Source organism: Fukomys damarensis, unplaced genomic scaffold, assembly GCF_012274545.1.
Source record: "Fukomys damarensis isolate Sample0158 unplaced genomic scaffold, DMR_v1.0_HiC HiC_scaffold_11, whole genome shotgun sequence".
NCBI classification, from domain to species: Eukaryota; Metazoa; Chordata; class Mammalia; order Rodentia; family Bathyergidae; genus Fukomys; species Fukomys damarensis.
The window spans coordinates 15,961,107-15,986,518 of NW_022900923.1; the positions used below are offsets into that span (position 1 = coordinate 15,961,107).

At 36.2% G+C, this 25,412-nt stretch overlaps 1 protein-coding gene across 7 annotated transcripts in view; it reads left to right on the forward strand.

Moving 5' to 3' along the window:
- The window catches only part of Dnm3 (dynamin 3), a 531,047-nt gene that overhangs the window by 362,318 nt on the left and 143,317 nt on the right, over positions 1-25,412 (forward strand). For all 7 annotated transcript variants that reach the window (XM_010635626.2, XM_033762088.1, XM_033762089.1 and 4 more), the window contains one exon: positions 6,162-6,271. In XM_010635626.2, coding sequence (XP_010633928.1) covers positions 6,162-6,271 — 110 coding nt within the window. The remainder of the gene's footprint in view (positions 1-6,161; positions 6,272-25,412) is intronic.

Here is a 25,412-nt window from a genome sequence, read left to right on the forward strand (position 1 = left end):
ATATATGTATATACTGTATAAATTTTTATGCTGAACACTACACTAACACTATAATATATAGAATGAAGAACTGGTCGTATCCTTGAAATTTTTGTTGTCTTTTAAGTATGAATGATATGAACAAATCAAATTATTCAATATATCATCAAGCATGGTCACTGAGATATTCCCCAAATTATGAAATTCTCTTAAAATCGGAAGTGAGCGATTTCCCCATCCTTTCCCCACAGAGGAGTTATTCCTCCACACACCCAGTCCTCTGCTCAGACCCACTGTAGCTCCTTCCAATAACTGTATTATATTCAATGTACTCTGCCAGCTAGAAGCCATCACTGGGCATTGATCTATCTCTCATCGACTCTTGCTTCCTTTCACGGTCCACAAACACTTACTGTGGGCGTCTCATAACCCTGCCTCCCCTCGCCTTGATTCTTGCTCTGATCCTCTTCATCATTCCCTTAATGAAGATTGAGAAAATGCATTATGTGCTTCATTTTTGTATAAAGTCTATTCTAGGCTAAAAGACAATTGCCATAACCCCTCAAGATACTTTCCCCTCACTTCAAACACATTTACCCCACTGTTCTGGTCACTTTCCGAAGCAGTTCTGGAAGCCTTCTTGTGTATATCTTTTTGAGGTGTGATTAAAAAACTACAGTGAATGCTGCTACCGGATGCTAATGGAAAGGTATGCTTGTAATATTACAGTGTGTCCTCATCCACCTTACTTACAGAAACTGGCACCACGACACTCCTGGCTCTTTCCCAAAGTTAGAACGACCTTGAAAAGTAAATATTTTGGATCAATTCAGGACATGGAGATATCCATGACAGTGCAACTAAAGACATTCATGAAAGAGGACTTCCAGATCAGGACACGAATGATAGCATAAGTGGCTTCAGAACAAGGGGAGTTATTTTTAGGGGAAATTAATTGTAAAGCTTCTTTTTTTTCTCATTGAGTTTATTGGTACATTTTAGGTATACGGTACAGTTACATTCATCATTGGGATCTTATACCTTTACATAACAGGTTTTGCTTCTCATTTTTTCCCCTTATCCCTGCCCACCCTTCACCCCTGCCTCCCTTCCCTATTTATAAATACTTTATTTCCATTTTTTCATTTTCTCATTTATTTCTTTTCCCTTATTTCCATTCCCCTACCCCTCCCACTTTCTCTATACCTTTAGCCCTTTTCTTCCTATTTCACATTGTCAATTATGCCATGGGGATCTCATGTACCATTATAGTTTTTCACACCAGAGAAACTATTTAATATTTACACATGTATGACTTATTAAAAATGTATCCGTTTTCCTATGAATGAATCTAATTTCTCATTCTTTATGGCTGAATAGTATTCCATTTTATAGAAAAACCACATCTTTTTTCCATCCTCAAACTGATGGGCAAATAGGCTGTTTCCAAGTTTTAGCCATTACAAACTGTGCCACTATAAACACAGGTGCTCATATATCACTGTGATATGATTCTTTTAATTCTTTTGGAAAGATACCCAGCAGAGGGATGGCTGGATCAAGTGGAACCTCTAATCCTAGTTCTTTGAGGTATCTCCATATTGATTTCCATAGTGGTTGCACCAGTCTGCACTCCCACCAACAATGGAGAAGGTTCCTTTCCCACAACCCCACCAACATTTGTTATTGGTTGATATCTTGATAGTAGCCATTCTTTGTGGAGTAAGGTGGAATCTCAGTGTTGTTTTTATCTGCATCTCTCGAATGACCAGTGATGTGGAACTCAGCTACCTCATCTTTGATAAAGGAGCCAACCATTCTCACTGGAGGAAAGATAGCCTCTTTAATAAAGGGTGTTGGAAAAACTGTACCTCAACCTGCCAAAGATTAAATGAGACCCTTATCTTTCACCATGCACTAAACTAAAATCCAAGTGGATTAAAGATCTAAATACTAAAAAAGAGTCACTAAAATTGCTGGAAGATAAGTTAGGCAGAACTCTGGAAGACATTGGCATAGGAAAAGACTTTATGAACAAATACTCAGTAGCATGGGAACTAGCAGAAAGAATCAACAACTGGGATCTCATTAAAAAGCTTCTGCACTGCAAAAGAAACCATCAGCAGGACTAAAAGACAACCTACAATGTGGGAAAAAATTTTTACCAGCTGCTATTCAAAGGACTATTATCTAAAATATATAAAGAACTCAAAATAATCAGCCCTCCCAAATATAAAGATTTGATTTAAAAATGGGCATATGAAATGAACAGACATTTCTCAGACAAAGAAATAAAAGCATCAAGTAAATGTACGAAAAAATGCAAGGCTTCTTTTACTGTAATAAATACTTTTAAAAATTTAAGCATTCACCATAATTTTGATCTCACCTATCTCAGGCCACTCTCACACATTGTTTGTTTACCTGTTTTATTTCTCCTATTTCTTCTTGCCAAATTACTGCAAAGAAAAAATACTAGGTCTTTTATGTTCCCTTTCTCTTTGAACAAAATCTCTGTGGTCCTCACTGCCTCCCACACAAGTAATCTGGCAATCCCCCTGAGTTGAGCACAGAAGAGGTGCTATGTTTAATTGTGAAGAAAAGGCTGGCACCAAATCCATGACAGTAGTCTCTGAGGCTCAGAATATACACAGATGCTCTTTTTTAAATCTCCACATAAAAATATTTCTGTAAAATTTTATATATACTTCCTCCAAAGTATCTAGTCAGATGTTTAAATATATCCTTTTTTATTGTTTACTGCAAAAATATTTTCTGTTTTTTTCTTTGTATGTATAACCTTCTTGAATAATGGAATTGACTGAGTATTCTGAGTTCTGACTGAGTCACTTTCATATGAAGTTTAGAGTGTAAATGCATTTATAAAATGAGGCAATATCAAATAAGATAAACTAATTTAAAATGGATAAAATAAGTAATGCCTATTGTATAAATTGAAAGAAGAGAGATGAGGGTGATGACAGAGAGATAGACAAAGAGTTATAAGCTAAGGAAAACTTTTTGTACAGAAAGTAGAGCTTTCTCTGGACTCCAGAAAACTTTGTTGTGATTGGGGGAGTTGAAGGGGTAACTCAGGTTGGGTAAAGAATGTTGGCCAAGGTGAATTTGGTAGAAATGGAGACTTCTTATGAAAGAGTAAGGAAGATATTGACAAATGACAGTTGGACTAATTTGTGTTTTTAAATGTCACATTAACTGTTTTGGTAGATTTTCTTCCTTGAAAAATGGGAAGCTGCTGAAAGTTTTGAAGACTGTAATGGATTTGACAGAATTGTGTTTTAAAATTTCCTTCCCTGGTGAGCTTAGAGAAATCAGAAGGAAAGAGACTTAAATAGGAGTCCATTTATGGTGACATGCTTGTGAGGTGCCATGGACCAGGAATAATGAGATGGGAGTGTATTAAACAAGGAGAGATATGAAAGAGCTTCAGACATAGCACAACATAATCCTGATGGAATAAAGAAGGCGAAGAAAGACAATACATCAGAAATGGTGAGGTTTCCAGCTGAGTGACTGAAAGAATAAAGGGTACTCCAATAACAAACAGGAAAGGCAGAAGGGAAAATGGTTTGGACAGATGAGAAGAAGAAAAGAGATTATAAGTGCATGTGGCTCAGTGCCATCAAGAGAAATTTAACATAAGCCGTAACATCATTTGACATTGAATAGGAGCCTCCTTCAAAAGAATAAAAATACAATTTAAAATAATGTTTAACAGTACTTTTTACCCTAAAACATTCAAAATACTATAATGTCAATATATAATCAATATGAAAAGTATCACAGAAATGGCTTACATTCAGTTTTTCATACTAAATCTTTGAAATCTAGTGCATATTTTATATGCACCCACCCCCCCTTAGCTACATTTTAGGCACCCAGTAGCTGTGTGTGGCTGGTAACTGCCATACTGCACAGCACATTCTTACATTACACTATTTAGAAGACTAACAAAGATTATTGAGTAAATTTCTTAATAAAGCTAATGCTGACTCCTTGGATTTTGGAAATTGTAATTCTCTATGTACTTCCTCCTTTCTGGTCCATGTTAAATTTTAGCTATTTCAGATTCAAGTATTTTTTAGCACATCATTCTTTTTCAAAACCACCATGGTTTTTAAAAACCTCCACGATACATCGTTTCATTGCTTGGAGTTGCTACTGCTTCATTTTAATTCTTTGACTTCTGTAATTATACCTTTTCTCCTTTCTTGGTCAGTCATAAACATTTGGGATTATGAAATAATTTAGCAATGTGTCCTCGAAAACCTTGGATAAGTGGCATTGAGTACCCGGGAAATGAACACTGTATTTTTCATGTTCCCCTGTCTGCATATGTACGTTTCCCTCCCGGGTGTAATATCTGACATAAACTTGCTGGATTTTTCAGTCTTCAGTATGTGCTGAAGAATGCAGTACAAAATTAAGGCTACTTCTATAGAAAATAAGCCAAGAACATTGTGTTCCATCTTTACAATGAAATGCAGATTTCCCATTAAAAGGCAAATCCATCCTTTCAAAAGGTTGAATAGGATGGTGCATGAAGAAAACCCAGCTGCTTAAATTTAGGGCATTGAAAAGCTTCCAATAAAAAATATTCCCTGGGTCTCGAGCATTTTCATTTGATTATGTATTGGATAGGTTTTCATTCAATCTAGAATCTGGCCTCTTAGAATTCTGTCCTAAAATAGATCGACGAGTAAATGTTTTTGAGTAAGTTGAATTTAACTGTGTTACTTCATTTACTTGAATTACATATTTGCTAGTTAGCATGCACTTATGAGTAAATTATTAACATTTGACAGGAAACATTGGAATCTTCTTACTGTGTTTTGCCTTCTCGTGTTTTCCCTGTGCTTGTTCTGTTCCTTTTCTTAAGACTGCCAGCACAGCCATTTTGTTCTCCCATCACTTTTCTCCAGCTGGGAGGAAGTAATCTGTTTTACTCTGCCTTATTTTCATAGAATGACACCTTTTTGCTAACCCAGTGTGCTCTGCCTGACTTTTCCCTGACTAACTCAGGACTGAGAAATCACCAGGCCAGTGACAGTCCCTGCAGTACAACAAGTACCCACACAGCTGGCTTGGAAGCACAGAGGAGTTCGGTTCCATGCTACCGAGCCTTAGCAACAAATTCTCAGAGAGGTGGTCTGTGTGCTCTGGGATCAACAAAGCTCATGTTAGACATATTTGTGTAGTGCACATGCTTCCCACAGGCATTAATAGTTGTTCCCCATGCTCTCCTCTGACCCTGCTCTTTCCCATCCAGAGGACCACTGTTTCATAAGTGCCTCACTAACATGCCCCCGTTAGTAGTTGTTTTCTGGGTTTGTTAGCAGAGTCTTTGGCTTGCTCCTGTTATACTGGTTGGTAGGTAATGATACATATGATGATATTGCCCCTGGGCCAGTTCCTAAAAGTAAAAGTTTCCAGTGATCCTGTGGCATTCAATGTGTTTTACTAATGCTGCTTTAGTCCCAGTTGCAGACCTTACCTCCCCCACATCCATATTCATCCTGAAGAATTGTTAGTTCTAAGAGAGAACTTGTTCTAGTTAATACTGGTGTGCTTCTAGTGGACTCTTTTCCCCCTGAAGAGCTGAATAATGCTATGAAATGTATGGAGTGACAATTTTTCTAGACCTATATTCTTGACCCAAACAGGGCAGTATTTTCTGTGCTTTATCACAGTCCGTGGGGGGTGTTTTATACTGGGGTCCTTGTGCCTCCATTCCCCTGCCAACACTGGCTATCAAAACCGCTTAGGCTGCAAATAAAACACGAAATGCAATCCATCTGGCATTTCTCATTGAATTAGAACCAGAACATTTTTGTTAAATATTAACAGATGGCTAAATTCTTAATATCAAACTAACATTTAAAAACATCTGAGGGGACCTACACGAGGGAGAAAGGAGAGAGGACCGTGTGTTTTCTCCATCTCTGAGCCCTTCTTCTATATTTCCCTCTCCCACCCCCATGTTTCCAGCTCTTGTATTGAGAATCACTGGAGTCTCCTATATAAGGTAATTTTTATGCCTGGTAGCAAAACAGTGTTTGTTGGTATCAAGACAGTATAATCCAGTGTTAGCCAACTCTGGTGATGTATTGCGGTTGGCATGTTTCAAGATCTCAAAGTCCTCTCTTTCTGTCTTATAATAGGAAAAAGAAAAGAAATACATGCTTCCCTTGGACAACCTCAAAGTTCGGGATGTGGAAAAGAGCTTCATGTCTAGCAAGCACATATTTGCACTCTTTAACACAGAGCAAAGGTAAGAAATTGAAGCACCTCTGTATGCATATTTTTTCTTTGAATTTCTACACGACTCAGAGATCAGACTTGCTAGTAGTTCCTTGTTTACATCCTGAATTTTGGCAGCTCTTCGGTTTTGCTTTCATTTATTTTGTATTTTTTAACCTCCACCACGGGTTATGGCTTCAAAAGACTAAAGCAAAATAGTAAAGATCTAATTAATTTCCTCGTTTCCTAGCAGGCACCGAAGTCATGCTGCACCTATTCTTAAAGCTACATTTTATTGCCATAAAGGTGTCCTCATCCTTGCCTACACATGTATACGTTACACAATGATTTCCAGAGTTGTAACAGCATCTGTCTTCAGGTTATGACTTAATTCAGAGAATGGAAATATTCAGTTGAGGTGAATAAAAATACTGCAAACTTAAGTTTCTCAAAGTAGCATCCACATTAATTGCTTTTGATTTTTATAACAACTTCCCACGAGGGTTAAAAAGGTACAATGATAATAGCTAAGTCTTGGATGGGGCCAATATGTCCATCCTATGAATGGATAAAGAACATGTGGTATTTGCACACAGTGGAGTACTACTCGGCAATAAAGAAAATGAATTATTTGTAGAAAAATGGATGCCCCCTGACACCATAATGTTAAGTGAAACAAACCACACAAGCTTAACTATCATGCGGTTTCTCTTATGAGAAACCCAGAATAAAAGCAAAGAGCAAAATAAAAGAGAGCTCCTAGGAAGTAGGGAGATTGATCCTTCTCAAAGGGAGAGGGAATCAAGAGATGGAAGGAAGAGAGGAAAGGGGATGGAAAAGGGATTAGGATGTGTTATGTGCATGCACCAACTCACAAGAGGAGTGTGAGCATATGTACTGCAGACATGCACTAATAAAAATGAATACAAAGGCGCAGTGCTGTGGTTGCCAGTTAATAAATGAGAAAGTGTAGTCTCAGAGAAGTTCACTGACTTTCTTGAGATCACGGTACTAGTACCTGGGGGAGCTGGAACTTGAATCAGGACTTCTTCTACTCATTTCTTGAGGTAGATCCCCTTTTCTTTTGGTCATGTACGATATCAAAAGTTTATCTTTGGCTGATCATGATGGAATACCATGATCGCCCATTAAAACTATCAAAAAAGTTAAATAAGCAAGGCGGAACAGTAATAAGGTATGGGATAGAGGTGTCAGTGGACTACAAGTGGGCAAAAGTAATAAAAGCAATTGTTTCCCAAGCGAACATGTTGCAGGAAAAACCTAATTTTTTAAAGTTATTAAGAGAGTGAGTCATTAGGTAGCGGGGTGTAATTTTAACCCATGATTCCAGGCTGTGTTTTATCTTTATTTAGCAGTGGATGAAATTACTTGATTAGGTTCAACGATGGGCCCAAGGTCAATCACACAGTTAATCAAAACAGCAAAGGAAGACAACTTCTTTCTACATTCCCAGTCAGTTGCTCAGAATGACTCATAATGCAAAAATACTCATAAAAACCACAAAAGCAAGCCATTTAAAGAATCAAGGAGAAAGGAAATGAAATACTTCTCCTCTACCAAATGCTGAAGTGGGAATTTTAGAAAACTCAGTATTATTTGAAAGTAGCTTGCAAGAAAAAAAACCCACTGAAAATGATAAAGAATAAGAAAAGCTTCTTCAAGTAGTAATGATTCTGCCATTTACAGCCAAACCTGGTACTGTTTACATGGTTTCATCACAGTAGCGGGGAATTAAGAGATTCTAAAGTTTTGCCCCAGTGTAGGCTGAGACAGGAGACTGCCAAACAGGAACTCAAACCAGATTGAATCCTCAGTCAACCTGAGGTTCAGGTTCTACAAATGGTGTGGTACAATGTGAAGGTAAGATGGTGGGGGAGCATTTTTCGGGATGAAATACAACTGTAGATTTAATAAAGAGTAACATAAGAAAACTAAATATTCTGGAATCCTAGGGCTCTGAAAAGGCATTCACCTCTTCACCCCCTTCTCGGTGAGCTCATGGAGATGTCCTTACAGCACATTTGACATTTTCTTTCCTTTGAAATCTTGATTCATTTACATTATGTCTGTGTTGTCTAGGTTCCCCAGTGCAACACTGAATACCCATGGTATCAGTCTGTTTACAACTTTAAGAAGAATTATTTTTAAAAATTTTATGGTTGAATACTTTTAAACACATAGCTGGTACCAGGCGAAGAAGCTTCTGTGTGATCCTGGTTACTAATGTTTCTGGTTTCATTTTTCAAATCATGAACGGGTGTTGAGTTTGATCGACACCTGCGACTAAAAGACTGATCTTTATTCTTTAATCTGTTCATGGGGTGAAGTACACTGATAGACTTTCTAACATGAAAGCATCCTTGATCCACTGGGATTCAAGCTAGTTGTGATGTAATGTTACTGATTATGCATTCCTGGTTTAAGCTTAGGATGGTTTTTGTTGTTGTTGGTCAATGTTCATAATAGCAACTGGCCCATAAAAGCTTCTTTTGGGGGATACTCTCTCTGTCTGGTATTAATACCAGCTTCTGTTACCTTCATAAATTGATGTGATAGTAAATCTTTTTGACTGAATATTGGGTAGAAAATAAGGACTAACTGTCAAGTGAATGTTTGGTGGAAATCACCAGCAAGATAATCTGGTCTGGAAGGTTTTGTTTTGTTTGTAAACTAAGCTTTCAACAAGTGATTTAATGTTTGGAGATTAAAGATCTGTTCAGATTTTCTGTTTTTTCCATGAGTCAATTTGGATAAGTTCTATTTTTTCTAGAAAGTTGTTCATTTTATTTGTTTTAAAATATACTAGTATCAAGTATTTCTTAATATTTTTGTTTTTAAAATTTTCTGATGCATCATTTTTTATTTTTAGTATTATCTTTTACTTTTGTAATCACTGTTGCCAGAAATGGCTTTGACATTTTGATCCTGGTTTCTATTTCAATAATACCTGTTCTTGTCATTATTTCCTTCTTTACATTAATTCTTTGTGTTTATTTTTTGGTATTTTTCTAATTCTTTAATTTAGGTCATCAATTTTTATTCTTTTGCTTATATATGCATGTAAACCTATAGTTTTGCTTTTAGGCAGTCTTTAACTGTTTACCACAACTTTGCAATGTTAATATTTTCATTACCATTCTATTCTGTCTCCTAATCTTCATTTTTTTCTTTCAGTTACTTAGAAGTATGTTTTACATTTAGTAGTGCATAAAATTTTATTATTTTGCTGTTGCTTCTTTCTAATTTAATTGTATTGTGCTCAGAGAGTATGACTGAGTACATGCTGAGTTTTCATAAATATTTCAAATGCTTCTGAGAAGAATGTACATTTACTTATTTGAGAGTTCAGGTTCCATGAGAGTGTGTTTGGTTACACAGTACTCGATAATCATATTATCCAATCTCTGTTGTTACTTTTGTTGTTGTTGTTGTTGTTGTTGTTGTTGTTCCAGGGATCAAACTGGGGCCCTTGTGCTTGTGAGGCAGGCGGTAAAACCACTGAGCCAAATCTCTGGCTATTGTTACTTTTTTATCTTGATTATGTCAAACATTTAACAATTAAGTACTTAACCATGTACGAGCCCAATTATTTAAATACAACATTTACTAAAAATTCTATATTTTTTGTTAACTTTTATACAATAATATAGCAGGAAATATAAAAATGATAATTTCATCAAATGTATTAAATAATTTTTCTGTGTATGGTATACCTTAAAACATTCAATACACACTGAAACGTTACAATCCAGGCAGTAATATCTAGTCTCGTTCCTAATTCTTTTGCATTATCATCTTGTTTTGAACAACACAGACACTGTTGTTAGCCTTTCCTTTTTTTTCTGTGAGAGGTGGAATTTCAATAAAATGTCTGCCCACTAAACGTAATGGTGAAGGTGTCCATGATGGCCATCCTGGTTGGCATTTTGGTATTCTGTATTTTTCAATTATTTGGTCTATTAGACTTAATCTAAATTGTAAATGATTTTTTGAACCCCCTTGTTTTGAATAAAGAACAAACAAGTTCCATATTGTTTGGCCCAGAAGGTGTGTAAATGTTTGCTAATCATATTTTTTCCTCACTTTTTGATTACAGGGTGGCTTGTTAGATGTTAATCAATTCTGTCAATGCCACCCACAGAATTATTATAACCGTTGGCCACTATTGGAATTTTTTTAGTCCAGTTCTTCTTTCAAGTTCTATCATTTCTATATTAGGAATAGCTGACAATAAGGAGATGTCTTTTTTGTCTTCCCTTTTCATAACACAAACTTTTGCTCTCTGTTATGCTAACATTTCTCCCTTTTTCAGCTTTTTCTTTTTGAGATCTTTCAGCACTTCCTTTCTGTTCAGTTTCAGTGTCCCAAAGATCTCCATTTTATATTATAAAAGAGTACCATTGAGTTCTGGAGAAGTATAAAATTTGTATCTAATGTACTCATGAGAAGAGTTTTTATAGATTGTAGCACAAAATTATAGGTTACTTTTCACAAATAAAATGAACATGAATTAGTAAGAGAAAAGAACCAGAACTTATTATGAGATTTTGCTAGAAACAAACATCAAAGGCAAATACAATATTCTAAATAAGAAAGGAACAAATTTAGTCAATATAATAATAGTCAATATAAAACAAATAGAGGTGTTGTCTCGTGAAAAAATGATGACTGGTTGAAATGACACCTGACCGGGAAACTCTTGGGATAGGGCAGTACGTTCCGGAAACAAACACACTGCCCGAGTGACACTCGGATAAACTGTTTAGTAGTTAAAATACATCTGTGAATGATAGAGACAAACGATTAAGTATTGTAACATTCTAGAGAGGCACATGGGCAGGGAAACAAAAAAAATCATAAAGAATCCTTATCAGAGGAGCGTTGAAAAGCTCACTTTTTGATGATTATGAGCGCGACTATTCTAACTCTATCCATTTTTGCCCTATGGATTTTGAGGCAAATCTATGATTTTATATTCTTACAAATTTATAATATTTGGTGACTTTATAAAAATGATTTTGTGACAACACTATTCTTATTGAATTCATTTCATCTACCTGTCTTCTGCTTAATATTTTCTCAGTATATTTTTTTATTCCTTTTGTCATCAACCTTTCTTTGATTGTTTCCATGATAGCAGCATTTGGTTGGATTTAGATTTTAGATTTTTAAATACTGTCTATTTTATTAATACAGGTATGTAGCTCATAATGTTTATATTCCTTGTAGTAAATTGGATGAGGTACATAACACATCAGTTCCTTTTGTTCATCCCCTTTCCCTGTCCTTCCTCACTTGCACCCACCTGTGAAACCCTCTTGCCTCTTTCTTTACCTTTTTACAGTGGGTAATATTTACATTCCTTGTATACAGGTGCAAAATACATCTCAATTCCTTGCTTTTCATCCCTTACCTCTCCTTTCTCTCTGCCTCTTGATCCCCTTCCCCTTTAAGAAAGATCTGCCTCCCTACATCCTATTATCTGTCTTTTATTTTGCTCTTTATTTTTACTCTAGGTTTTTCATATGGAAGATATTTAAGCTTGTGTGTCTGATTTCACTTAACATTGTGGTGTCAAAGGGCATTTGTTTTTCTACAAAAGATTCAAGATTATCTTTCTTTATGGCAGAGTCGTACTCCATGGCATGTAAATACCACATTTTCTCTATCCATTTATCTGTTGATGGACTATTGGCCCCTTGTAATATTTAGCTATTGTGAATCGTACTGCTATAAACATGGCAGTGGTTCTTATCAGAGATATTATATTACAGTGATATTATGTGCATACCTAGGAGGGGAATATCTGGGTCAAATGGAATGTATTGTTGCAGTTTTTTGAAGAATCTGCATATTGATTTCCATAATGGTTGTAGGAGTTTACATTCCCACCAAAAGTGTAAAAGTGTTCCTGTTTCCCTGCAGTCTCTCAGAGCTTGTTATTATCTGATTCTGGATGGTCATTCTTCTGTGGGTAAGATGGAATCCGTGTTAATTTGCACTTCTTTAATGGCCACTGATGTTGAGCGTTTTCCACCTATGATTGACCATGTGTCCTTCTGCGAAGTATCTACCCATTTCTCCTGCCCATGTTTTGACTGGGTCTCTTATTTTTGGAAGAGGTCTAATTTTTTTTTGAATCCTTTACGTATTCTAGGTGTGAGCTGATTAGTCTTTGCCTCTGCTGCCCTGCACTGCTTCTCTCCCGGTTGGTCGGCTCCCTCACACTGGGCAGGGAGGTGCTGGGGTCAGCTCTCTGTGTGGGCCTGGGGCCCCGCCCCTCGGGCGTGGATCTGTTCTCCTACATGCAGGTGGATCCTTCCTCCGGCCCAGGGCTGCTTTCTCTCCTGGATGTGTTTATTTTTCAACTGATGTGAGATCTTTTTCTTTTAATTAGTCAGCTTAGCCCATTTAAATGTTTTATTATTGCTTGTTTATTTAAATTTAATTTGAGCATCATACTTTATTCTTTACCTTGTCTTTGTTGTTGTTGTTTTTGGTACGAGGGATCAAACTTGGGACCTTGCGCTTGCAAGGCAGATGGCGGAACCACTGAGCTAAATCCCCAGCTCATCCTTTTCTATTCTTGCTTTTGCCCCACCTTCTTTTCCTTTAATTAGGGTTATTTTTCAGTAGCTTTGAAGTTATAAACTTCATTTTTTATTCTTTCGATTTCTTGGTGTTTTGACATTCTTATTTGACTAAAAGCTGGATGTTAGCCTTTCTGCTCATCCCCAAATGACCTAAGACACCTGAATTCTGATAAACACCTCCTGATTTTCATGTTATTGTCAGTGTTTGAATTCCATACTTGTTTTCACCATTTTAGTCAATATTATAATTAATTCATATGAGCAACAGTTATATAGATTTACTGGCATGATTACTAATTTCTTCATTCATTTTTTCTTCTTGCAGTCCATATTTTATTTTGGATCATTTTCTTTGCACTAAAGTATATCTTTAGAGATGTCCTTCATGGTTACTGCGTGGTTATAATTCTGATTGGCGTTTGTTTTTCTGAAAATGCTTTTATGCTGCCTCTCATTTTTGAGTAGTTCTTTAGCTGGGTATTAAAGCACAGCTATTTTGTAAAGTATAAAATAATTTTTATCTCATCATGTTGATAGCATTATTTCTCTACATCCTGGCTTTTTAGAAGTTAGCCATTGGCCTAATTGTTATTACTTTTGTAGATAATGCATATTTGCTCAGAGATTTATTTTAAGGTATTATTTTTCTTTGGTATTCTTAAGTTTCAGCATATGTGTGTGTGTGTGTGTGTGCGTGTACGTGTGTGTGTATGCGTTGATTTATGTATCCTACTTGGGATTCATTGTGTTTCCTAATCCTGAGGATTCATGATTTTCATAAATTATAAACATTTTGACTTTTGTCTCCTTTCTGTCCTTTTTTGTTTCTCTTCTAAAATTCCTAGTAGACATATACTAGACATTTTATCCCATCCTCCCTGTGATATATATATATTCCTCTTATAGTATACCTACATGTAGTGTGTGTGTGTGTGTGTGTGTGTGTGTGTATAGTGTCCCTTTGTGCTTCACTGTGGGTTTATTATATTTTTTGTACTATTTCCAGTTCGGTAATACATTCTTTATACTTTGACCTGGGCAAGATGAACTTGGCAATCATTTTTCTTTGCTAGTGGATGGGTTCTTTTTCAGTCCTTTTTTTTGCCTTTGCCCTAAAGATATAACCAGCTTTCACATACATTCCAAGGTTTTGTTTCTTGTTCTTTTATGAACACTAAAATCCAAGCCTTATGGTGACTGTGACTGATACCAGAGCACAGCAGAAATGACAAAAGATATCTTTTCTCTTAATGTTTTTAGTGGGGGAGGGAAGTATCAGGTACTTTTTTCATTCTGGAAAGAGCTTAGGTGTTTAAAATAATGTTTTTTTTTAAAATTCTAGATATCTTCTAGGAAGAAATTTTTGAATTGTTCATTTTGGACTCAATAGCGATGAGGTGACCTTTCATTACCATTAGATCATAGGAATATAAAACTATGCTTTTGATTTATGCGAGGGGTAAGGACTGTGACAATATGAACTGAAAGACCGACCTGGGGTTCAGAATGTTTTTAGACATGGAGGTTTTACAACCCAGTTATAAGGAATGATCTTCCTCCTATTCTCCTGTTTATTCTGTCAACAAATAATTATTCTGTTATCAATGGCAAAGTATCTCATAAGCATTTCTTCATCAGTCTTGCAGGTCAATATTAGCACTGTAAATTAGATAAAATATTTTATCTCAATTTGATGACATTTTCAATCACCAGGGAGCATTTTAAGTCCATTTTCCACTGACCTTAACACAGAAAATAGAAGAAATTAGAGAAGAGATGAAAGAAGAAGAGAATCCCTTATGTGAAATAATTGGGTTATACTAGGTAAGGTAGCATTTAACCTCATTACTTGGCAGTGTGGTTCATTCTAGTACTTAAGCACTGAAATGGCAGGGAGCAGGGGGATTCAGCCACAGGCATAAAATTAGCATTGCAGCAGGTGACTCTCACTGAGTGAAGGCATGGACTGATATGGAGGAAACAGAAACGAAGATCCCAAAAGGGGAGTAGTTTTGATCAAAGCAAATAGTGTCATCTTGGATGAGAAGCTGATTTCAATGGTAAAGTGAGCACTAGAATGAAAACACTGTTTTTGTTTTGTTTTGTTTTTCCATGGAGTTTATTGAACTGAATTTAATTATGTAAGTTTACTTATTTTAATACTCTGCAAGAGGGTAAACCATGCATGTATCTAAAGCTCTTATGCGTAGCATAATTCTGTGACCTGTTCTTAAATAATGTTCTTTTCACTAAATTGTTTCTGAGGTTTTTTAGGAAAATAGTTTCCTTCCTTGCCTTTAGATGTATTTATCCTTGATTAGTTCAGAAGATTTTCTAAATGGCTCTATTGCTTTGCAGTTTTCATCCCTGTCTTCCATGACAATGTGTTGGATCACTTTATTTTTTCACTCAACAGACCCATGTGCAATGAAGTAACTTGGGTTAAAAGGTCTGGAGTACACATCAGAGTCGGCACCAAAATAGGTGTAAAATATGGCCTTTGTAGGTTTTCTGAAACCATAGAGATCATCTTGTTTGTCCGCCTTTCCTTACATGTTAAGGAACTAACATTTGTAACAGTTAAATACCTTCCCCATAGCAAAGCCAGAACTGGAACCCAAGTCTAATGTCTTCAGATCCAGGGCTGCTTCTGATACCAAAATTTAAACATTAACTGTGGGAAATTAATAGGAATTCAACTTATGGCTTTAATCGGAATTGCTCCCAAGACAGCAGCAGTGAAGAGGTTTTAAACTTCTTAAGCAGGCATTTAAGTTTGCTGTCAGGTCTTACAAATTTCCATGGAATGCTTTTAGGTTCATTTTTAAAGCCCTGCATGGAACTGACCAGTACTCCTGCTGCAGTTCCTCAAAAACTGCTTGAGGCATTGCTGGTTGTATCACAGTGTTATTCTTCAGAGCTCATCCAGTTCGTATTTCAGCTTTCCACTATAAAGTTTAAAAGTTACTCTGTGGCTATCCATTATCAGGTATGTTGGGAATTGATATGTTTAACATCCTTTTCAAAAAAGCCTTCAGTGTCCTGGTGAATTAACGTGATCTTTATGAGTCTGGTGACTAGATTTTTTTGAGCCATCCTAAACTGTGTTACAATGCTAAGATTTGTATAAATGGAAGGATGTGTTGCTAGCTGCAATGACTTACTTCACTGGTTGAAGAGAGCGAATTTCACACCCTGCTTAAGTAGGCTAAAGGTAAGAATATGCATCCTGGGGCCCTCTCTGGGCCTTTCAGACTTGGCATCTTAGATGCCTAGGGAAACCAACCCTATCTGTTGCAATACTTTATTCTCATATCCATTGTATCACTGTAAGTTAGAAAGGTTAAATCTGAGTTAAAAGATTCCTAAATTTCTTTGTGGAATGGTCTAAACCAAGGATTGGAATGTTCACCCAGGTTTTTGTTCCACTTGATTTTGTTTGCTGTGGTGGAATGTCTCGATAATGGCCTCACTGTGCTGGTCTGTGCTCTCCCCAGGCAGGCCTTCGGTTTGAAGGTCATGCTAAGGCCCATTTGGTCCCAGGTATGTCAGCCCTGGCAGCCAGCAGAGATCTGTCTCTATCCAGGGGGTTTCTAGGGCAGCCACATGGTATTTTCTAAGCACTCCTTGCGGTTGTCAAGCTTTGTTTTCTTTTAAAATAAGTCATTCTTCCTTTGACGCTGCTGGGTAGCTTCAGAGTGGGATATGGTTTATCAACGTGACCAACTGTTCCAATTCACCTCCTCCCCTTTCCCTATAGAAAATGATTCTAGGATGTTTCACTACTCCACTTAGTCCCCGGCACATTGCCGACACTCAGTAAATGTCAGATAATGCCATGAGATAGTTAGTACAGACTTCTAGGTATTCTAGAAAGAATGGCTCTTCATTCTCATCGTTGAGCGGCACATTTTCCCACTTGTTTGCTAGAGACGAATTGGAGTCAGGCTTTTCTTACATGTTCTTTTATGGCTTTGTTTCTATATGAAGACATTCTCAAAGTTCAAGTTATTTGACAGTTTGTAATTAAACAAGTATGCTGGGCAAAAGGTGATGTACACCACCTTGTATAAAAAAATCACGTCTCACATGAATGTGGCTGAGTGTCAAATCTATATTAAAAAGGAAGCAATGACTTTTCTATAAATAGGGAAGGTAGGAGCTCGTATTTATAGGCATTTCAGTAGGTAAAAGCACACTGTATTCTGGACTAGGAAGTAAAATATTGTGTAAGAAACAGCGCAATAAAGCCTCTGTATGGAACATAAGCAAGACACCTGAAAAAAATACTTTATTTTTATCCCACGGTTGTTGAAACAATTTTTAAGAAATTACTTCTAGCTGGGAATTGTTTATCTTCAGAGAACTCTGATTCAAGACTTTTCTGTGTCATATGAAGTTTTAGTCAGTAAATAGTTTCCCAGCCTGCACTGAGCAATGAAGTTATGTACATTACTCTACTTTTTCCCAGGGAGTACAGATGAGTCATCTATCCAGGAAAGAGTGGTGTCCTTGACTTCCTGGTGGAAGAAAAAAAGTAAATCAGTTTGAGGGTAGCAACTCTTTGTCCTCCCTTTTGACCTGTGCAGTACTTTGTACACTTCCTGTACCTTGGTGTATGACATAAAGGTTTGGTTTTCACCAGTCTTTATTCCCTCTCTCTCTCTCTCTCTCTTTCCCTTATGTATGAGGCCATCTGATATCTGATATTCAAAGGAAAACGCAAGTAACTGATAATAACCAGGTGTCAGTAGTGTCCCTGTTAGAAATACTTAAACAATTTATGAAATGGGGTGGATTATGTAGGTAGACATTTTAACAACTTGTACTTCCTTCTGGTTTTAAAAAAATAGGTTCAATTAACTAAGATGTAATTATGAATTTAATATTTGTCTCTACTGCTAGGCTACTTTCTATGAAGGACAGGCTGCTTGTCTTGTTTGTTGCTTTATCCTGAGAGCCTAACCTATTTCTCAGTGATTGGGAAACTCAGTATCATGAGAATGAATGGGTGGAGGCTATATTTTCCCCCTCTGTTTTTGGAGAAGATAAACATAATGCCAATTGTTAATAAAATATTGTTCTCCAGATAATTCTAGAAGCCTAGTACCTTAGATCCAAGGGGGCTGGAAATGGAAATAGAGATTAAAATTTAGAGTAAATAGTTTGAAGACAAAAGGAAATTTTCATTTAAAAAGAAGTTGAGAATTTCCAATTGCATACAAACTATATAAATGGATATTGTTTGAATTAAATGGAACAGAGCTCTAAGACACTGTCTACTAAAGAAAACAGTATCATTTTATTATAAATTTTCTCAATTTGTTCTCATATTTTTTTCTATTATTCAAAAATGCCATGTACATATCTATACAAAGTGTTCTAAATCTTCACTTGTTTGTCTCTAGCAAAGTACTAACCAATTTCAGATTTCCTATTTGTTCATAGAACTTTTAAAAGTTAAGGAAAAGGAGAGCCAGAAGATAGGGTTTTTATTTCTCTGTTCCTAGGTTTTCATTCTCCTATGTTCTGTTAGAACTATTAAGTTTCCATGGTTCAGACAGAGATTTAAGGATTTTTGCAGTTATTGATGGTGAGTTCACAATAGGACAGTGATGTTTATTTCCGTCTGTAAATCTTGAAAGAGAAATCCTGTGTTTCTCCTTACTGAGGAGTTGGTTAAGAGTATTTATTTAGCAAGTTGATAAAAGAACATTTGGTATCTTAAAAACTGTTAAACCCACATCTTTGAACTGGACTTTTTCTGTTTTTGTGTCTGCTCTCTTTCTTTGTTCCAGTCTCTGCTGCAAACATATTTGCTGTCATATGGCTCTGATCCTGTGTAGTACAATAGTTTCCCATTTTTTTGCTACTGCATCTTTCCCCTTGGTGAGCATCTCTCTGGTTGTGAAGTAGCATCATTAGGAAATTCTAGGTACACCAGAGAGAAGGGGGACAATGTTTTCAATGGGGAACCTGGAGATGGATTGGAGAACCAAAATGATCGGCCCATGTGATTTATTTGATACACCAACTATACCAAGACAGAAATCAAATATGATTTGGTGAAATTTTTGTGAACTGAGTCTGTGACAATTGATTTCATAGCTACGATAAATTCTCATGAAAGGCAACATAATTGCTTGAGTATGAAATGCCTGTGGCTTGAAGCAATCAATTTAAATTCTTCTCTTATTGGTTTTCAAATTAAACTCTGAAATGAAATAGGAGTATGATGTTCTACTTGGATGACTGTTTCTGCCTTTTCCGAGGGGGGTGGGATACCAAGTTTGTGCTTTTCAACTTTTTTAAATGACATAAAAGACTTTGCAACAATTCTTCATGCTTAAAACACCTGTGCATAGGCCATATCCATTTTTCTAGGGGAATTAAGCATTGTTCTCACAAGCCTTTCTGTATTTCAAATAAAAGGATTTGTAGAATAGAATCAGCCACTCAGATTCAGTTTCTTTCTTCCCAAGGATTTAAACTAGAGTTGTATCTAAAGCTATTAGTAGTGCCAGCGGGGATTTTGGTCAAAGTGTTCAAGGCATTAATGTTCAGGAGGTTTTCGTCCAAAGACCGTGTTGATGAATGAGTCCAACACTGCTGTGTAAAGTTCAAGAACAAAAAGAAATTATGTCCTTCACAGTAAGTTTACTTTTCTTCTAGGATTTCAGAACACATTGCCCTCTCCGCACCTATTTCCCGGAACAACTATTTGCTGATGGGCAGTCCCCTCCCCCACTACCCTCTTCAGATAAACACTGTGGCTTGGGACTGAAGTGTGCCTCCATTTGGGAACCATAAAACAGCCCAGCTGCTGTTCATTAATGATAGGGGAGCAATCACCAGTTGCAAACATATTACAGCAAAATATATGACCAGTTCTAAAATAGTCTTTAAATGAGACACTGTAGTGGCTAAGTTGCAAAAGTCTGACTGATCATTGTTCCACTTTAAAAGAGTGTTTTGATCCAATATCTTTAAACATGGCTGTTTATTAATAGAAGTATGTTGCTTGTCTTTGTTAAAAATTTGACTTTTCTTTTTGAAAACTAATTGGCTATAGTAAAAAACTGATTCAAGATATTAACTAGTTTGTCTCAGGCTTTTAGTTTAAAAAATGAGTTTATTTCTGGTTATTTATGGTAAGGATAGAATTAAAGCGATTCTGCGGTATACCTTCCTTTTAGGCAGTGTGGTGCTGGTTTTTTGATAGCCCAAGCCAGGGGAGAACAAGCCAAAGGCTCATGCACTGCAATCAACAAGCTGGGGAGAAGAGCTCTTAAGAAATTATTAGGCAGGGGCCCGGGGATTTAGCTCAGCGGTTCGGTGGCCTGCCTTGCAAGCACAAGGACCCGAGTTCAATCCCCAGTACCTGCCCCCCCCAAAAAAGAAAAAAATTAATAGGCAGGGTTGTGAAAAATTTCCCTAGCTGGGTCTAGCCTGAAAGAAATTTCTAGACACCCAAATTTCTTTGGCAGTCCAAGAGGCCTCCCAAGAACAAAAATAAGGAAAACTAAGTACGTATTTTACTGACTACTAGAATAATCAGGTTTTTAGAGATGACCTATAGGATATTATAAAAAAGTTTGCACATTGAAAAAAAAAAGAATGACATCAAATAGTAAGATAAATAGAAAAAGTTAGAGGGTTATTTTATTCTTCAAATCTGTTGCTATTTAAATCCAGTTGCAGTTGAATAATGTACCCATGGCACTCTGGCAGACACAATGTTTTCCATTACTCCCGGTGTTACCTTACACTATTCTGACATTATTAAGGCAATAATATTGCCTAGAATTTCTTGAGTTTGAAAAAGGAAAAATGCCTTTAAGAAACACTGGGATTTATAAGGCTATATGAAGATCATTAAGCTAACCCAAATCCTATTCTCTAGAACATTAATTTTAAACCTCACTTTTAAAAAATATCAATCACCAATCAGGGTTTTTATGATGAGTGTAATACATTTTTTTATTTTTCTTTAGCTGTCTTAGAGTAGAACTGACTTGTCCGTAAAGAGTAAACTTAGTGAATATTCCTGTTGAAAGAAAATATTATGAAAGTTTGAACTACATATCTTGCATATAAATTACATTATTCTGCTTCAGTTTCCTGCATTCAGAGGAAAACTATTTACTGGCATGTGTAATTAATTTTAATTAACACACACAGCCTCAGCAAAGGGAAATGACACGGCACAAGCTTTGGTAGAAAATGTTAGTCACACTCTGCAACTAACTGTGAGCAGATGCATGGTTTCATAAAGAAAATATTTGCGAATTCTAACTGTAGTGGGCTGAGTTTCCCTCCTCCCTCTTCTTCTTCTAATTTTGAAACTGCTTATATTTATTTCTTAGAATCTGGGGAAAGCACTGTGCATATAAAGGAACAGTTTCCTAAAAATGCAATTGTAGAAAGTAGTTATGTCTATTCAAACCGTTTGTGTTAAATCCACACTTCACTCAAATCTTTCATAGGCAAGACTATGAGTGATATGTTCCATTATTAGATAATAAGCTAAACTTCTGTTAACATTATAACATGATTTTGCTTTAGAAAATAGATAAATGTTTGCAAATTGGTTATATTGTCAGTGCACTAAGCTAAAAATTTCTGCATTTTGGTGATCTCCTTGTAAAGATAAAAATAAATTGGCTATATAAGATTTATACCAATGACTCAGTTTTTTTTTTCTTTTTCTTTTGAAGACCCCATTCCACTCTCAAAAAATATTGAAGACCCTAAAAAGCTTTCGTATATGAGGATTGTATGGATTATATCAAGAAATTTGTGAGCCTATTGACTTCTCATTGTGATTTAAAAATCAACCAGAGTGAGAATATTATACTACGAAAAATGTTAAATGCTGTAAATCATAGCTTTTTCTCTCCCAAAAAGGTGTTGAGCATTTATTAGCAATCTACCAATTCTATCCATTTATATTAATATGAAATGGTATTTTTTAATGAACCAATGAAAGAATACTTTTTAAATTTTTCATTTGTTTTTAATGGAAAATGCTGTAAAAATCATTGGGAAGAGTGGCATTGTTTTTATAATTTTGTGAATCTCTTTAATGTGTGGTTTAACAGAAGACAGCTGGATTTTCATATCTGCTTCTGCATTCAATCTGTTGCAATATGTTGTTTTGGTTGAAATATATGAATAAAATCTGGCCTCACACAGATAATGTAGTTGGAAAATGGGCGAGTATTTTAATAACCTGAGGAGGTAGGTTTTTCTCCATGATACTTCGCCACGACTTGGCAAGTGATGGGTTTTTAAAGATCAGGTACCATGCAGAATCTGAAGTCATGCCAATGAACTCATCACATTCTATTACATTAACCCAGGGCTGGGGATTTGGCTTAGTGGTGCTGCTGCCTGATTTGCAAGCACAAGGACCTGAGTTCAATCCCTGAAACCAAACAAAACATTAACCCATTGCTCTGTCATGCTCTTTAAATTTTACTTTTGAGTGATTTTGTAACGTTGTACATTTGTCACATGGGAAATACTAGTTCACTGATTTGTACATTTCTTTCAAATGTTCATACATTCCTTTATACTATATTTAAAATTGGCTTCATTAATTTCACTACAAATCTCATCAGAAAAGTGCACTCTGAGACCCATTGTGGTAGATATGTTTTCCAAAATTCTACTGCCAAAGTTTATTATTGGTCAAAAATAATGCTGGGTGTTTGCTTAAAATGATAGGCTCATTTTGTTTATTTGTGAGGAGAGATCTGCTCAAAAGTCAAGCTTTAGTAACTGTAGACTAACTGTTGGTATTTCATGCAAAAATGGAAACCCTGGAAACAAGCAGCCGATACCCCTTACACTGCAGTAGCACACGTACCTCACTGCAGACAATCCCTCTTGGATACAGCAGAAGGGCCTATGTGTATTTCCCATGTCATGTGACATAGAATATTAAGTTAACCCAGAAAACATGCTCATATATCAATCAAGAGTTTATTGGTTCATGTTATAGTTAGTATTGGATTATCCAGACTATATTAGCCTTTGTTAAAATTTAATCAATAGATTCAGCTTCATCTAAATTTCATCAGGATATACTCAAATAGAGTCAGCTTTCTTCTTTTTGAGCTGTCTGTGGCAGTGGCAAGCAGTGCAGCTCTGTGACATTGCCTTGATTTACAGTAGAATACTCGCTATGACTTTTATACCATCAGTGCAAATGTTAACACTTTTGTTGTGCAGTAAACCATGGCATTCCAAAAACATCTTCTACACTCTGGATACTCTAGTAACGCTTGTGATTGTTGATAAGCAATCATAAAAATAAAGATCTTCAACAATTTGTACCGACACCAGACAAATATAATTAAGTCTAGTCATTCTTTAGATTTGTTCATTTTAAGATGAAAGCGCAATTCTGCGGGTGAGGTTTTTAGCTCGGGTTTTATGGTAGCAACTAAATTGTTAATTACAAGAGTAGAGTAGATCTCCATAAATCCTTAATTACAGAAAAGACAAGTTGCTCTGTTATTGGAAAGTGATGGCAGTTTCTTTTTTACTGACTTTTTTATTCAGCAGGCTCTCAGCAATATGAACTAAACAAAGCTTTATTGGCCTTTCAACTGCGGTTTGTGCTTCCTCAGCCAGGGCACCTCCGAGACTTATCCTGTAAGCTGTTTCCAGGACTTTTTCATTCCTATTTTCAAAACTCTAACAAGCAACACTTAGATTTCAAAAACATATCCACGTTTAAATTTTGTATTGCTTTTTTAAAAAATCCTGGTAATTGGCCTTAAAACGTGATGCTGTAAGTTCACGGGCACTATAATGTTATGCAAAGCGTTATAAGATAAGAAGGTAGATTAAAAACCTCTATAAATTCAAGGAAATGATACCAACTTGCACCCTACTTTTGTTTCTTATTTAGAGTTGAGCCCTGTGCTTTCCACCCTTTCTTTGAGGAGTCAGAGCACCCCTAGACCTGGCATCTTCTCTTCAGCACCTTTCGTTGTAGCTGTTGCAGCCCCAGATAAAGTTAATCTTCAAATCTTCCCCTTTTCAGCCAATAAGCCATCATGAGACATAAGAAATATATATTGTAAATAAGCTATGATTTATTTTATAATTATCAAATTCTTAAAAAATACATTTCAGATCAAATTTTTAAATTTAGAAAAAATATTTTTGTCTAATACAAAGACATACATTACTTCTTTTTTTAAAATTTTATTGAGTTTATTGGTACATTTTAGGGATACAGTACAGTTACATTCATTGTTGGGATCATGTTGAGTTTCCACACTTTAGGATGTCAAATATGATTTACTGGATGATAATGAGGTTACAAAGCACAGCATAAATGAAGCCACCTATGAAGAACATAGAATTAGTAAGAGATAATGAGTTAATCTCTGAAAATGCACATTCCTACCTTTGAAAATTCTAGAAAGCATAACCATACATGTGTTTACCTTCCATTAATTCCCTCCAGAAATGGTATCATCACATATCATGTGGCTTTTGTTTTTGTTTGTTTCTTTGTTTTTTTTGTTTTTTTGGGACAGGGTCTCACTATGTAGTTGAGACTGACCTGAACTCACTGTGTAGTCCAGGCTGATCTCGAACTCACAGTGATCCTTCTGCCTCAGCCTTCCGAGTGCTAGGATTACAGGTGTGCACCACCATGCTCAGCTTCGTGTGGCTTTTGGAAAATACTCCTGTACATTCATAACAGAATGAAAGTGGAGAAGGCAAACCAGTATGATGAAAACAGTTCTGATCTTGAGAATGCCTGAAGGGGTTTGGAGACTCCTGAAAGGGTCCTGAGAACCACAGGGGTCCTAAGGCAGAAATCTGAAGACTGTTAATCTACACTGTTATAAAGTGGCAGCTAAAGAATACACAAAAGAATAATTTAATGGAGTCTCATGTTATTGTGGGGATTCTTACTGCATAAATTAGTCTGTTATTGATTCTCTTAATTTTGGAAAATTAAGAATTCATTGATTACCAAATTGGATGTTTACATGACCCTTATACATCATCTTAAAGCTGATGATGAAGTCAGAGTGAATCTAGAAAATCAAACTCATTTTAGGACAACTTGATAGAAGGACTTTTCTTGGCAGCCAGAAACTGTGTCAGTCTTCTCTCACGCATCCTCCCAAGTAAAAACCAATAGTGGTGATGGACTTTGCAGAGCATTTGTTTACTCCTTCACACTTCTTTGATGGTTTGGATGAAGATAAGTTCCAGGGAGAGAAATCATCAAATAGCTCAGGGTTTCACAGGAGGTGAAGAAGAGTACATGTGGACATGAAGAAATGACTAAAAAAGGTTGCCCTATGTCTTAGTCACTTTCTTGTCACTGGAACACAATACCTGACACTCATCTTCACAGTTTGAAGGAGGATGGTAGAAGAATATGGCGGGGGAAAGCTGCTCACATCATGACAGCCAGAAAGCAGGAGTGAAGGAAGGAGCTACGGAGGGAGATATATTCTTTCAGATCACACCTCCAACACACACACACACACACACACACACACACACACACACACACAC